Raw genomic sequence first — 13,987 nt, forward strand, 5'->3', positions numbered from 1 at the left:
AACCAACTAAGCAGTTAAAATGATATATACTGTCTAATTATTGTCTTGGACATGCCTTTTGATAAATCTGTAATACCACTCCGCCTGGCTCAGCTTCACCTTCAACAAGTGATTCCACCATTCGACTTACTGCGGGCTGCGATTTGACTGACCTACTTTTTTAACTTCTCGCTACATCCATTCCACAGTGATCCATTCATTCAATGGCTGCTCCCTGGTTTCGCATGCGGTCGTTCGGCTGGCAGCTTTTCAGAAAATTTCAGTTTCATTCACTCGTTTCACTGTGAGATCCGTTGTTTTCTTTCCCGCTGAATCAGCTCGAGACCTCGACTACTAGTCACAACGTCGAGCTCAGCGTCGCAGCTGCGCTTTACAGCAGTTGCTTCATTGTAAACCACAATCGACTCTGTTCTGCTAGCACCTTGGCTGTGCGGCTGTGCTACCGGAATTACAGCCGTGCATTTACAAGCTATGTCATGAGTCTTCTCAGGCAGTTTCCCCGCTTCTCGAAGCAGATCGCTTTCGCCACAAACAAACTGGAGCATTTAAGGAGCAGGATTCGACTGCCAGAGAAATACAAGGGTGGGCGGCTGGAAAAAATTGGTGAGCGTTTCACCCTTCTTGTTGTATGCGTTTATCTCTGGAACTTCACTTGTCTTTGTTGCTGGTAAACCAACTGCCCTTTTCGCATTCTCCGCAAGTCAGTCACTCTCAAGAAAGTGTGGGGAACAGAAAGGGGAAAGCAAAAGGCAGTAGAAAGTGCAAAACCTTTCTTCTGCCACTGAACAACTTCTAACAAAGCTAAGCAAGCATTTGGTCTGTTGCCAGTTCTTCATGACCTCCGTACTTTTTGCTCAAATGTTTTTCTTTAATTTCCCATATTTTTTTGGGGGGAAAGACACACACGATAAAAAAAAAAAAAATTGATGAGAAAGTAAAAAAAAAAAAAACTTGATTATAATGCGATTAATGCAAAGGTGCAAACGAGTTGGACAAGAATGACAATAATAATCCCTGGAGAAGGGGAACAAAAGACAAACACAAATGCCACATACATGGGTGGCAACCTGGTGAGGACGTGAAAAAAAAAAAAAAAATGTCAAAAATATAGGAGTACGAAAATATCACCATATCACCTCCAATCCACTAGCTCGTTTCAACACCATAAACTGGTATATTGCGGGTGTCCCTCGCACTGTCAAGGCTATAAAAGAGGCAGCACTATTTGGTTTAAACTACTATATTCACACACATCTAGTAAGAACTGGTGCTACCTGATCCAGAAGCTTGTGGTTGGTGTTGCTACATGGCGTCCAAGATTTTTCATGCGCTGGCTGCGCTTTTCAGGCCGCTCGCAAACTATCATCATCACCATCATCGTCAATGTACAAAACTTAGGAGCAAGGAGCAGTGTGAAATGTGCTCCCCTCCTCTCGCCGCACTACACAGACCTTTGGCAAGGAAAAAAGTTGATCGGAATTCGAAGGTTTATCTTTTCAAAGATCAAAATATGTAATGTTTTTAAACAAACTGCACGCCTAATCCTTGCAATAAAAAATAGGAAGGCGAGTCAGCTCAATACTTTTTATAAATTTCAAGTACCATATGCTTTGTAGGGCAGAGCAGTTGACATATCGTGCTCGTTATCCCCGCGGAGATCACATTACTATAGTATGTTGCTACTCAAGAAGTGCGGGGGAGATGAAGCCTCCCCCCTTTCTGCAATAGCACAGCAAACGCTGGAGTTTGCCCTCCTCCTTTCCAACATTTGCTCTGCTAATGTGGAAAGAGGGAAGGACTCCGTCTCCTGCTGTTCTTGAGTTGCAACTGACTATAGGAAGGTGCGTGAAGGGCCTCTTAGTCTCGACGTGTGCTTGGCGACTCCATGCTACATCGTTCCAATCGTCATATCTTTCAATTTGCTTAATTGTTTTTCTTTTTTTGTTGTATGTAGTTTTTTTTTGGACATTACCCTCTTGATACGTCTCGTCATGGTTATGCTGTCGGTAGGCCTTTGCCAGCTTCGGCCTTTTAGTCACAATAGAACGCCCTGCGACAAGCTCTCTCATGGCAACACAAACAGGTCAAATCAAAGGCAGTGAGGCCCTGCTGTAACCATAATGAAGAAATGTCAATACTTGGCCCTCAACACAACTCAGGCCTCTATATTATGTGACCCTTTGAACAGGCTAGCTGTCAGCCTATCTTAACCAAAGATTTTGCATATGCTATTCTAAAAGTTCCTAATTTCAGGCAAACGCTCCAGTTTGTTTTAAATTTGATTAAACAATTCGTAGGAATATTATTGGGGGGGGGGGGGGGGGGGCGAAGGCAAAGATCCAGAAAACTAGCTCAACTCGCCTTTTCTGCTAAACAGCCGAGCGTATCAAAAAAAAAAAAAAAATGCGGAGGCCACGGTTGCAAACAATTGAAGAAATGGAACTAGGCTGGGATGGGTAATGCAAGCTACCATCCGTTACAAAGCAAGGGTGGAGCTATTAGCATTTATCCATCCATTCATCCATACTACAGAAAGTAAAGGACAATTTGCACATCTGCGTGTTACCGTGCTCGAGTGCATCACATTCTCTCGTAATCACTTATGACGAGCGAACCCGCTGGTGCCACCTGTCGAGTAGCCCTGGAACTGGACATAACTTGATGAAACGTTTTCTAGCATCTGCAAGATCAAATCTTATCCGGTATCCTTGAGGAACAGTTGCTCATAACATTATCGGAATTATTTCAAGCACGTGATGAAAGAATGATGAGGAAAGAGTTATAAAAATATATACGTGGGTCTAGACTGGTTCCCCGGCTACCAGACAGATGGCGCCGGTGTGGTCACTCGTCTAAGGCCGCTGGACAAAATTCACGCTCTGCGTATTTTCCAAATAGCAACATTCGTATCATTGCGCAAGCAGTGCAAGACGGAATCTCGAGCATTTGGGCAACCGACGGGCAGCGCTGGCCGGCTCCTTTGCCAACAAACATTCTTTGTAAATAGCATATATAAAGGTGCGGCCTGCCATTCAACCGGCCCCCACATTCTCGCTGTAAGCGGTTAGAAGGGAGCGCGACGGGGCGCTCGAGTTTACTCTAACGCAGCTGCACGAACCAGCCTTTAGACGCAAAGGAACGAAAGCAGACGTATCATGGTTTCCAATGTTTGTGTTTCAACTTGCTTTGTTCTTTCTGTACGTTATCTAGGCCCTTGTAGATTTCATTTCGATGTGTGCAGGCCTCTTTCTTTTTGCCTGGTGCAGGATTACCCTTTCTGTTTCGCTAGGCGCAAGGTTGTCAAACTTCTCTGTTCTCGAGGAACCCTTCCCGGTGTCAGCATTTATACAAAGAAACAGCGAAAAACCCCACAGACCTTGTAAACGATATTGCGCATACTAGGCAGCACGGATGGGCAGTATTTCAAATACTTTGTGTATTTTGCATGTGTATTTAATTACAAATTGGGTAATGTATTTGACGTGTGTATTTAAATACTAAAACATGGGTATTTCAAATATAATTGTAATTAAAATACTATCTTGTGGGCGAAAATACATCCTCCAAATTTTTTGTCACTGTCCAGAGCAGGAAGAAAACTATGTTCTGCACCGAATGCAGTGTCTCTCAATCAAGCACAAGCGTTTAGTGACTTTGTGATTACGGGCAAGAATAGTGACGAAATCGACGTTCACTGGCAGACTGGCTAAATAAGTGCCAGTGACAACTTGTGATGCTTTCCAGCCTGATTTCCATACATATTTTTGCCTGGAACATTCTAAATGCGCGGGTCGTCCAGATTTTCGTAACTGGTGTGAGTTGCAACAATAAAAAAATTCTCTAGCTAGTGCTGCGCGTCTTGGTCCTTTGTTGGTCTATACGAAAATGTATAATCGACAAAAAAAGCTGCTTGAAGCTCTGTACTTTTTTCACTTATTACGTCCAAGCTGATTACATTTTTTTGTGATTATATTTCTATTACGTTACTAGAGCCTCGCACACTAACTCCCGAGTGTGCGATGCAAAATTAAAATGAGATACCCAGAAACCCGTTGCAAGCGCCCCGAGGTCGCTGACGTAAATTTTGAGGAATGTATCTGGAAAAGTATTGGGAGGAGACCACATACATTGGCTTGTATTTGTATCTTGTACTTAAATGCTTTTTTTTGGAAACGTAATTAGATTTGTAATTAAATACATTTTTGACAAAGTATTTTGTATTTGTATTTCAATACATATTTGCATGTATTTTGCCTATCCCTGCTAGGCAGTGTTTGGCTCATAGTTATGCAACAGTGGATGGCTCAGATCTGCTAAGATACTGCTTAATCCGGAAAAATACTTTACTCATGAACGGTCAAGGAAACCTGGGAGCTCGGGAAACTCGCGAGAGTGCCTCGGGAAACCCAGTTTGAGAACCCCTGCACTAGGAAGTTTAAGCCCACATTTGGTACCGACTCCCCTTCCCCGCTCTCTCCAGGCATCTACTGGAAGAGCCTGTGTGAAGACTACGGGGCAGCTGTGCGCGACATCGTATCGGACTCCCGAAGTCGGCCCCGCAAGGCAGCGGTTGTCGTATCTGGTATGGCTACCTTTGAATTCTGTCTGCAGTGGCAGGCTGCGGTGTGTGGTCACAGCGCATTTTCCTCCGCGTCGCTCGCATACACGTCGGCGGCCATTGTAGTGGCCTTGCTGCCGAGCACGTACCTTTTGCAGCATACATTTTACACCACCGAATTTGTTTTACTCGGCGAATGGGAATGGGGCGACCAGCCTGCTGTGGCGACGTCACGTGCGAACCATGTATAAGTGGGATTGACTTGTAGTGAAATTAGATAGAATCTGTCAGAATTTACTGTAAAATTATAAATTGGGTTAAAGGAAAGTGGTTTTTACCTTTGGCAAACAGTCCATAAAATTTAATTTAAAAAGGTTAATGTATGGTTGGCCTTAGCTGTCATGCAGTTTATACTCGCACTGCATGACAGATTTCTTTTAAAATTCATGCTAGGCACCCTGGATAAAAGCCGCTATAATAAAAGTAAACCTGTCCTGCGCGATCGAAGTCAAGACAGATAAAGGTAAAGGCCATTCTGCTCGCATTACTGCAAAATTGTCTTTCTCTTCGTTTTTTTTTTTTTTACGCACACATATTTTATTTTATTTGACTAAGGTCACAGGAAAAGTTTACCACTGTACAAAGTGTGAAATGTTTCACGGGATGCATTTGCCTCTATTTATTAATAGATAGCACATGTGGCATATTTAAGCTGGAATGTATATAAATACATTATGCCATTCTATGGTGCATTAATAACATGGCCTGCAAATCAATGTGCTATGTAATATTACACCATAGATGATCGAAAACCTCGCAGCATACTTGAATACATGCTGTACTCATTTGTGATGTACTGGAATACACAGGAATCATCTATTAAACTTGTTGACGTATTAGAATACATATTGGACTACCGTAATATACGGCATTAGTGCCCACTTCATAGAGACGCCCACTAAAATACATTTCCAAAACTTGGGAACTGAAAATAATTTCTTAAGCGCCCACACTCTCCAGAGCGGCGACATCGGCCAAAACTATTCACTCTTGCGGCGGCCAAGAGGAGGGTATTGTGTGAAAATAAATGTGCCTTTTCTTATTCCGTTCACCCTGCCTTCAAAGCTTTTTATTGGCCACCATCTTGGTTTTTACCGATTTGACCAGACAAGCACTCATGTCTAGATTATTAACCCAGTTTTCAGTGAAAGTAGGGGGGGTGCTTCTCCAGTATTTTACTTTAATTTCAGACACACTGAAATACATATTGGGGTTACAGCTAGGGTGCCCTTTTCCACTGTGCAAGGTACAATACACTTCACAGGACGTATTTCCCGTCAGGCCTTCCCTTTTACCTTTTTTGTTTTCCGGGAAACAAGTTTGTGAAAACATGTTTCGTATACAACTTTTCATCAACACGCGTTTCGTCGACACTGTCGCATTTCGTGGACGTATCCTTCTGCCACGTTTCGTCGACAACATATTCTTTTCTTACAAAGTGCGCAATCCAATCTGGGAGCCGCTAAAAGCTAGCATGAGATTCACTGAGGCATGTTTACCCATGCATTGGGTCCCCTTTCTTTCTCTCCCCCGTAAACCAGGTCAGATGCAAAAGGTTCGTCGTGATAAAAGCAGGGTCACGTCGACGTAATGACGCGAGGCGTGTCAATAAAACAAACGTGGAAAGCCTTAACTGTCAACAAAGCGAACTGTCTACGAGACGTCGTTCTACGAACCGATTGCCACCGCGTTAGGGCTGCTAGTACATTGTACAAAAAACACACTGTCCTAGACACGTTTCTTTCCCTTGTACGAAGGTCCGGTCCTATTGGTCACGCAAACACTGTCTGCGGACAAGTTTCAAGCTTACAATATTCGTGTTTACTTTTACCAGTGTAAAAGGAGGCCAACATAACCTTGACGAGAGTGTTCAATACTTGAACATTTTAGGGGGAATGTCTGAGATACCGGGTGTCGTAGATAACGAACTTAGCACGGGCTCCTATCTCTATGCCAGCATCTCAAACCGGGTGTCTACTACGCCCACTCACTCTTGCGTCGAGCTGCCACGCTGACAGCTCAACGCCCGCTGCTGCTTTCACGACGCTTCTCTTTTCGTTTCTGGCACAAGTTCGCCGATTAAACCTTTATTTTCAGTTTTACGCTCATCGAACCTTTTGCATCCGCGACAGTACAAAGCAAATATGCTTAGATGTACCTGAGGCATGTCCACGGTTGCTTCAATCATCACGTGTATGTAGAGAACACCGCGTCTCTGGTACGATGCACGAGTGCAGCTCTATGGTCTCCACCTCGCAGGACTCGGTTTCCTGGGCTGCCTGATGACGACCAACCCAGACGAAGTCTCGTACCGCGACGCCGTCGCGGAGTGTTCCAACGCGGTGCTGCAGCTGAGCGACGCGATCCGCAACCCCGAGTCGGACGCGCACCTGCGGCACGTGGAGCAGTGCCTCAACGAGGGCACGATCCGCACACTCAACCTCCTCGCCTTCACGGTGGTCTGGGAGGACGACTTCGGCCGTGACTCTGACGTCTTTGCGGCGCACTGCTCGTACCTGCGGCCGCAGTGGCTGCGCTTCCACCAGCGCGTGCTCGACGTGGGATTGCTGGGGAACTGGGTCGTCCTGGCACTGAAGATGAGGGACTTCGACGTGAACTCCGCCGAGTGGGGAGAAGCGGCACGGAGCTAGGTCGACGCGAGTGCTGCAAAAATGTCGGTCGTCTGTTTGCCGTGTTGGAGTGTAACAAGGACAACCTGCTGCCACATTGCAGACACAGATGTTGGGTAGACGATCGGACTAGTTGGTTCATTTTTAAAAGTACAAGCGGTGCAACGACAAGGACAAAGTAGAAGAAGCTGTCGTCCATCTTCTTTTAATCTGTCCTCTTTGTTGTACAGATATTGTACAGGTATTAGAGTTATTACTGGTAGCAGACCTTCGTTCAGTGACACTGTGGCGTCCCTGCTAAGGTTGGAAGTGACTCTCAACTAATCCTCGTTTTTCGTTTGTTTTATTTTGTAGTGGTACAAATGTATGATTGTAATGCGATTTTGCAACTGGACAAGAATGTTGAAAATAATCCCTGTAGGAGGGGAACAAGGGGGACAAAGGACAAACAGAAATCTCCAAACACAGCTAGGCGACAGTGCGCGACCGAAAAAATTCGCCTGGTCCTGGTATCGAACCTGGGACCTCTCTATTTCCAGTGGGGCGCTCTACAAACTGAGCTAATCAGGAGTTAGATGTCAGTAGAGCCAACTGGTTTTATCAGCTGCCACCAGTCTAACACCAACAAGGGTAAACGGCCTGCATTTTTAAGGTTATGTAGTTTCTTATACAGAAAATTATAGGAGTTCAAGCAGACTGAACAAATAAATTTTCAGCAGTGTGCGTGTTTATTCTTAATGGAGACACAACTATCATTTCTTTCACCTTCAGTTATTTTAGAAACTGAGAAACCCCTGACACTGTGAGAGTATGAAATTTTGTACCTAGATCCAAAAGCTCTAAATCTTAAGTATAAGCAGCCGGGAAAGGGCAATATGCAAAATAGCAATGCCTCTGGCGGTTCAGGTGCACTCTGGGAGCAGGAGACTGTCAACGAGTAGTTTCAAATCCACCGGATCAGTCTGCTATCGTCTCCGCACCGCCATTGCTTACATCGTCGTAGATTGCTTTACACCTGTGCATGATGGACTAAATACCATTTTCTGCTCATCCCTACATACCAGACACAGTGAATAATGAAACAATTATAATCTTGTTGGCACATAGCGCAAGCGAAAACGCCGCAATGGCGAAGTCAAGTGAACTCAGATCGACGTACGCCGAACGCCGTGCTATAGCTCACTGCGTGCATTGCACCCGGAGTGCACTTGAACCACTAGGGGCGCTTCTATTTTGCACATTGCCCATTGGGGCGCCATAATGACGGCAACCACGGCATTCGCTCGTCTTTCGTTTGCCAGAACTTCTACGACACAGTATCCCACAGCAAAGCACACCAGCCCTTGTGCGATATTATATTTTGTAGCCACAAAATTCTAACTTATGCCATACTTGCACGGAATTGAATTGGCTCTGATGGCTCTTAGCATCAGTTGCGGTCCATCGCAAAATAAAATGGGGTATAAGGATAAGTTTATTACAAGTTTCTCTATATACATTGTATTCTGTCTCATGTAGTAGTTATTAGCCATTTGGTAATGGCAGGAACAAAAGGCAAATAAAAACGGCAGACAAAGGTCCAGTACCAGGGGGCAAAACACACACGGAGTACTCTAAATAATAAATTTTAAAAAGCATATGCATGCCTATCTGCGAGTTCTAACAGTTCAAAATAACAATAACATGCAACCTTCTAAGAAAAATAAAAAGGAACGCTAAGCGACCTACTACATTATCCTTGTACAATCTGAAATTGTCACTCGCACAGCGAGTTATCCATTTATAAATTCATATGCAACATTAATTAGTACTCGGCATAAGTACCACAAAAGAATGAGTGTCACAAAAGCAATACGAAAATGTCCACAAACAGCAAAAGCAACCACGACAACATTGAAATCGCTACAAACCCAAGACAATAAATACATTATATACAACCATTCCACAAAATTCTATATACGGAAAATGAAACGCCCGAGCACGCAAATGTCTGAAACAGCTTCACACACGCGCGTGTTCCTGCTTGCGCAGGCATGCGCGCGAGCAGGCGAGGACTCGTAGCGGCATTTGGAAGGTGTCGCCGAGCACGTGGACAAGAACTCCCGACGGCCGTACCAGGGTGCGCAGAGGCACACTCGCTCGCAGCCAGGGGGCGGAGTCGGGGAACACGGGGGCGCGGCACGCCCGGCACCGTCCGCTCGCCCACAGCAGACGCAGCAGCTCCCTCGGGACGTCTTCCGCCGTCAGCTGCGCACTGGCGACACAATCGAAGGTCACGCGGCGCAAAAGCCCTGTAGGCAGTAGAGTACCGCACAGAACTATGCGGAGAGCAAGTTTGCCTGCTTCTTTCGCACGGGTTGTGCCGACGTCAGAACGCCGAGCTCCGATTGAAGGATAGTAGGTAGATTTCGAGGCAGCTTGCTTTGAGGTCTACCCACTATCCTTCAATCGGAGCCAGTCGGAGCTTAATGTCTTTTTGACGTCACCACAGCACCTGCAAAAGAACCAGAGTGTCACGCTGTCGGATGTCGCGATCCCGGCGATCGGGCATAGACGTTCCGGTAAAAAGCGGGAAAGAATGTGAGCATCGCTGTCGTCGCGGCGTCCCAACTCCCGGTTGCCAAAGCTTTCATGGACTGTCAAACTGGAGAGCGACTTGCACCAGAACGGCGTCTGCAATTCAATCTCCGTTGCTGCGACACCGCCGGGACTGCGGTGGGCGACGGCGCGACGCTTTTAGTACGTGCGGAGGATATGGTAACTGTGAGTTTGGTTTTCTTTAATATTTTCTGCCTCAAGAACAGAAGATCGACCAGGAATTGACGCAGTCTACTGCGCAAATGACAAATGATCCGGTACATTTGGGATAACGTGATTTTCCTTTGATATTTCCGGAGATGCACGAAGTGTAGTAGCAACATTGACTGACAAGTACTTTAAAACACTCCCCACCATTATAGCAATCCTGTTCTCGGCTCGCAAGTAGTTTGTGCCAAAACAAAATAATATTGCTTTTTTAATTAGCGTTATTTCGAGGTTTTCATCTGTCCGCATGGAACTAAACACGAAACTATCGTGCTCAATGTTGCACATCCAACATTACTATCTCCTAAACGTCCACATGTGTCAAAATCCGTAATTCTGAAAGTTAAAGAAGTAAAAAACGAGACGACACATACTTTCATAAAAAGCTGAAATTACTCAAATTAGAAAAAAAAACAAAAAAACATGCCTGTTTACAATTTCAGTTGACGCGGCAGTGCTGCAATAAAACTATACAGGGTGATACAAGGAGACGCCAGGCTCTTTAAATCGACTGCAAAATTCGGTTTCTTAACCTATCGCGCTACGACTTTGTGCAGCGTTGCCCACAGATGGTGCATTTTTTTTGTAAAATTTGCAAAGAGCGAACTTACCTGAGGAAAAAGTAAAGAAAGAAAAAAGGCTTTGCTCCTATGGAAACGCAGCGACGCCGCCGGTCTTCAAACAACACGGCGCCGTTTCGCACGGGAGACAAGAGATGGCGCAAGCGTTCGCAACGCCAACTGCCGCCAACGAACGAGCAGACGACGCCGAGAGCCGGCTTATTTAGCAGACAAGGAACTGCAGTTCCTTGTTGTTACCGCGCCTGTTTTTGTTTCTGCGACTGTCGCCGCCAGCGGAACGCGCGCCGCTTTTCAGTCGAAAAGATTGTCTGCTAAAGACGCTGGCTCTCGGCGCCATATGCTCGTTCGTTGCGCCATCTCTTGTGTCCCGTGCGAAATGGCGCCATGTTGTTTGAAGACCGGTGGCGTCGCTGCATTTCCATAGGAGCAAAGCATTTTTCTTCAGGTAAATTCGCTCTTTGCAAATTTTACAAAAAAAAAAATGCACCATCTGTGGGCAACGCTGCACAAAGTCGTAGCGTGATAGGTTAAGAAACCGAATTTTGCCGTTGATTTAAAGAGCCTGCCGTCTCCTTGTATCACCCTGTAGTTTGTCCTTATCTACCATAAAACACGGAATAACGCCCCATGCAAAAATTGCAAACAATTGCAGACAAAGAAAGAAAATGAGGATGGGCATTTGTAGGTTTAAAAGCAGAAAAGGCACGTGTCGGGGTAGGCGCTGGTTTGATTAGACGACAGAACCCCTCGTTTATAATGCAACGACGTCCTTCCTTGTCGCACCTGCTCTGCGCCAGAGATCTTGCATCACGCTTTACCACTTCACACCTACGCTTCTGCATAAAGCTTCACCGCTTAGCGCCAGATCTTCTGAGCTGCAGCTGAACCAGAAGAACACCTTGGCTACCTCGGTGGGCTAGACGTTTGCAGAAATGGGCGCTTGATATGGCCATTCGCCTACCGTATTATACCGAAAAATAGTCCACCTAGAACCAAGAAAAAGCTTAGTGAAAATAAGGAGTGGGCTAACTTTCGGTGTGCAATCAAGAAAGGAATAAAAAAATATTTTTAGATACAGTATAGACCACTTATAGTGCAGGACCGGATATAATGCGGCTTTTTTCTACCACCGGTCCGCCTCCCATACAACTCCATGTAATTACATACTGCTTAAAATGCAGGCGTGCGAAGGGGAATACCGATTATAGTGCAGTTTCTGGAACAGCCCACCGACCGACTGGCGCAGCAAGCACGCCTCCCCTGTGCAACACCAGATAACGGCACAAGCGGCGTTCGCGGGAGAAGCAAAGAAAGGGGTGAGAAACGAATGACAACGCAGCGAGGTGCAGCACGCACTCGCACGCTCAGCTCCGAAAGCTTTAACGAGCCACTCAAGACAAATCCCAATTCCCAACCTCTCGACCTGGAAAGCCCGAACGAGCCATCCAAGCCTTTCGCCCTTTCGATTTCATCCCTAACTCGAGTGACGCAAAACCAACTTCCTTTCTTACACCACGTCCAAAACAAAACCTGGATGGTTTCTAGTTTCACTTCTTGCAGCTTGCTGGTTTGCTCTTGCGTCTGATGTTTGGACCACGTCAAGTATATTGTACGGAAGTCGACCATCCATTGCCGATCTGTCCTTGTTCCCCAAGTCCAAGATGGCCAAGAAATGACAAGCCTGTCTCTAGAAACTAAGAAGAGCGTCATCGAGGATGTCAAAAGTGGCATAAAAAAGCTTCTGTCGCGACCAAGTACAATGTCGCTGACACAACGGTTTCCACTGTCTGGAAGAACTGGTAGCAGGTACGGAAGCAGCTATAGCAAGATACTGCGCCGCTCTCAAGAAAGGATTCGTGCGCCAAAGCATGAGGACGTCGACGAAGCCAGCGGTTTAAAGATCGCCACAAGGTTAGCTGCAAAGTTATCTCGGGCAAAAGTGGGGAATTCGATGACGCCAGCTTTCAGGCGTGGTTTCGCATTCATCTCAAGACAATGCTTTCCGTGTACAATGCTTCCCGATCGCACCCTCGCGATGAGAGGTGAACCCTGTTCCAGCCACAAGGCCTGAAAGATCACAGCGATAGCAGCCGAGTCCTGAATTTCCTTGACGTAGCCCACAGCTGTACCCTTTGTAAGGTGCTGCGACTCTTGCCGGAAGTTGGTGACAAGAGCTACTGTACGCCCGTCCTGGAGCTCGGTTACGCCTCTTGCAATGCCAATCCCTCGTCCGAGGAGAAGTTGGACGCTTCCTTCCAGCAGTGCTACACCGCAGGTGGCTTCTTCAGTCCCGACGGGCACAGAGATACTCGACAGCGGCGGCAGGTTGACGTGGCTGGTGAGGACTCGCACTGCAGCTAACGTCGCCTTGGGATCTTCTGCCGATGGGACAGGTTTCCGAAGCGTCAGTTTGTTCTTCGCAAGGTCGATGATGGCGCCGTATTCACACAAGAAGTCCATTCCGAGAATGACGTCCCTCGAACAGTCTTGCAAAACGACGAACTTCACGGGGCAGGTTTCACCGTGGATCTCAACGCGAGCAGTGCACCTGCCGACAGGTGTGATGAGATGTCCGCCGGCAGTTCGTATCTGTGGTCCGTCCTACGACGTCGTAACTTTCCGAAGGCGACGAGAGTCTCCCACCCAAAACGGAGTAGTCTGCTCCGGTGTCGACGAGTGCCGTCGCGTCGTGGCCGTCGATGATAACGTTGAGGTGATTCAACACCGTTGCAGAAACGTCGTTTCGGGGCATTGCAGCGTTAGAGTCGGAGTGCTCCGACAATCTTGAAGGATCTTGGCATCGCTCGTCTTCGGCAACACCACCTCCCGGCATTGCCGCACCTAGTTTTCCCGACGGAAAGCGATGGGTGACAGGCTGTCTCGGCGAGACCGGCGGAAGGGCGATGGCAAGCGTCGGGGAGACGGTGAACGGAATCCTCGGCGGGGAGACGATTCATGAGATGAAGAGCGGCGAAGGTAGTCCTCGACGTCCCGAGGTCGCTCTCCAAGACGTGGTCGAGGGTCGTTGGGCGCAAACCCTCGTAGGCCCAGCTGGCGGTAGGGGCATCGTCGGTAGATGTGGTCAGCTTCCCCGCAGTGATAGCACAACGGGCGTCGATCGGCCGTTCTCCACACGTCGGTCTTTCGCGGCACAGCTTGTTCTGGGCGGACGTGCGCCCGATCTTCTTGGCGTCAGAAATACTGCGGCGTTGGAGGCTTACGTTGGGGTGGTGCCGTATACTGATGAGCTGGGGGCGGTGGTCGTCAGGTAGCTGCGGTGTAACTCAGCGTAGGCGGTTCGGGAGCGGCGCCGACGAGAACTTCTGGCTGCAGCGCCTGATGAACTTCTTCCC

The 13,987-nt window shown here is 47.1% G+C and overlaps 2 protein-coding genes across 2 annotated transcripts in view; one reads left to right on the forward strand and one right to left on the reverse strand.

Moving 5' to 3' along the window:
* LOC8039960 (mitochondrial import inner membrane translocase subunit Tim29) lies at positions 1 to 9,114 on the forward strand. Its single transcript, XM_029976559.3, has 3 exons — positions 1 to 603; positions 4,481 to 4,582; positions 6,878 to 9,114. Exons 1-3 carry the CDS (start codon positions 477 to 479, stop codon positions 7,267 to 7,269), a joined length of 621 nt encoding a protein of 206 aa, XP_029832419.2. The 5' UTR covers positions 1 to 476; the 3' UTR covers positions 7,270 to 9,114.
* Positions 7,579 to 13,987, reverse strand: part of LOC8039963 (leucine-rich repeat protein 1) — a 23,315-nt gene continuing 16,906 nt past the window's right edge. Inside the window, exon 6 of the mRNA XM_040220568.3 lies at positions 7,579 to 9,502. Within this exon, the coding sequence (XP_040076502.1) occupies positions 9,250 to 9,502 (253 nt within the window). The 3' untranslated portion in view covers positions 7,579 to 9,249. The remainder of the gene's footprint in view (positions 9,503 to 13,987) is intronic.

This window comes from Ixodes scapularis, unplaced genomic scaffold (assembly GCF_016920785.2).
Source record: "Ixodes scapularis isolate PalLabHiFi unplaced genomic scaffold, ASM1692078v2 ptg001458l_1__unscaffolded, whole genome shotgun sequence".
Classification (NCBI taxonomy): domain Eukaryota; kingdom Metazoa; phylum Arthropoda; class Arachnida; order Ixodida; family Ixodidae; genus Ixodes; species Ixodes scapularis.

Coding starts and splice junctions, on each gene's coding strand:
- LOC8039960 (XM_029976559.3), top strand. CDS start 477: ATGAGTCTTCTCAGGCAGTTTCCCCGCTTCTCGAAGCAGATCGCTTTC. Junction 604..4,480: donor TGGGCGGCTGGAAAAAATTG/GTGAGCGTTTCA, acceptor CGCTCTCTCCAG/GCATCTACTGGAAGAGCCTG. Junction 4,583..6,877: donor GGCAGCGGTTGTCGTATCTG/GTATGGCTACCT, acceptor TCCACCTCGCAG/GACTCGGTTTCCTGGGCTGC.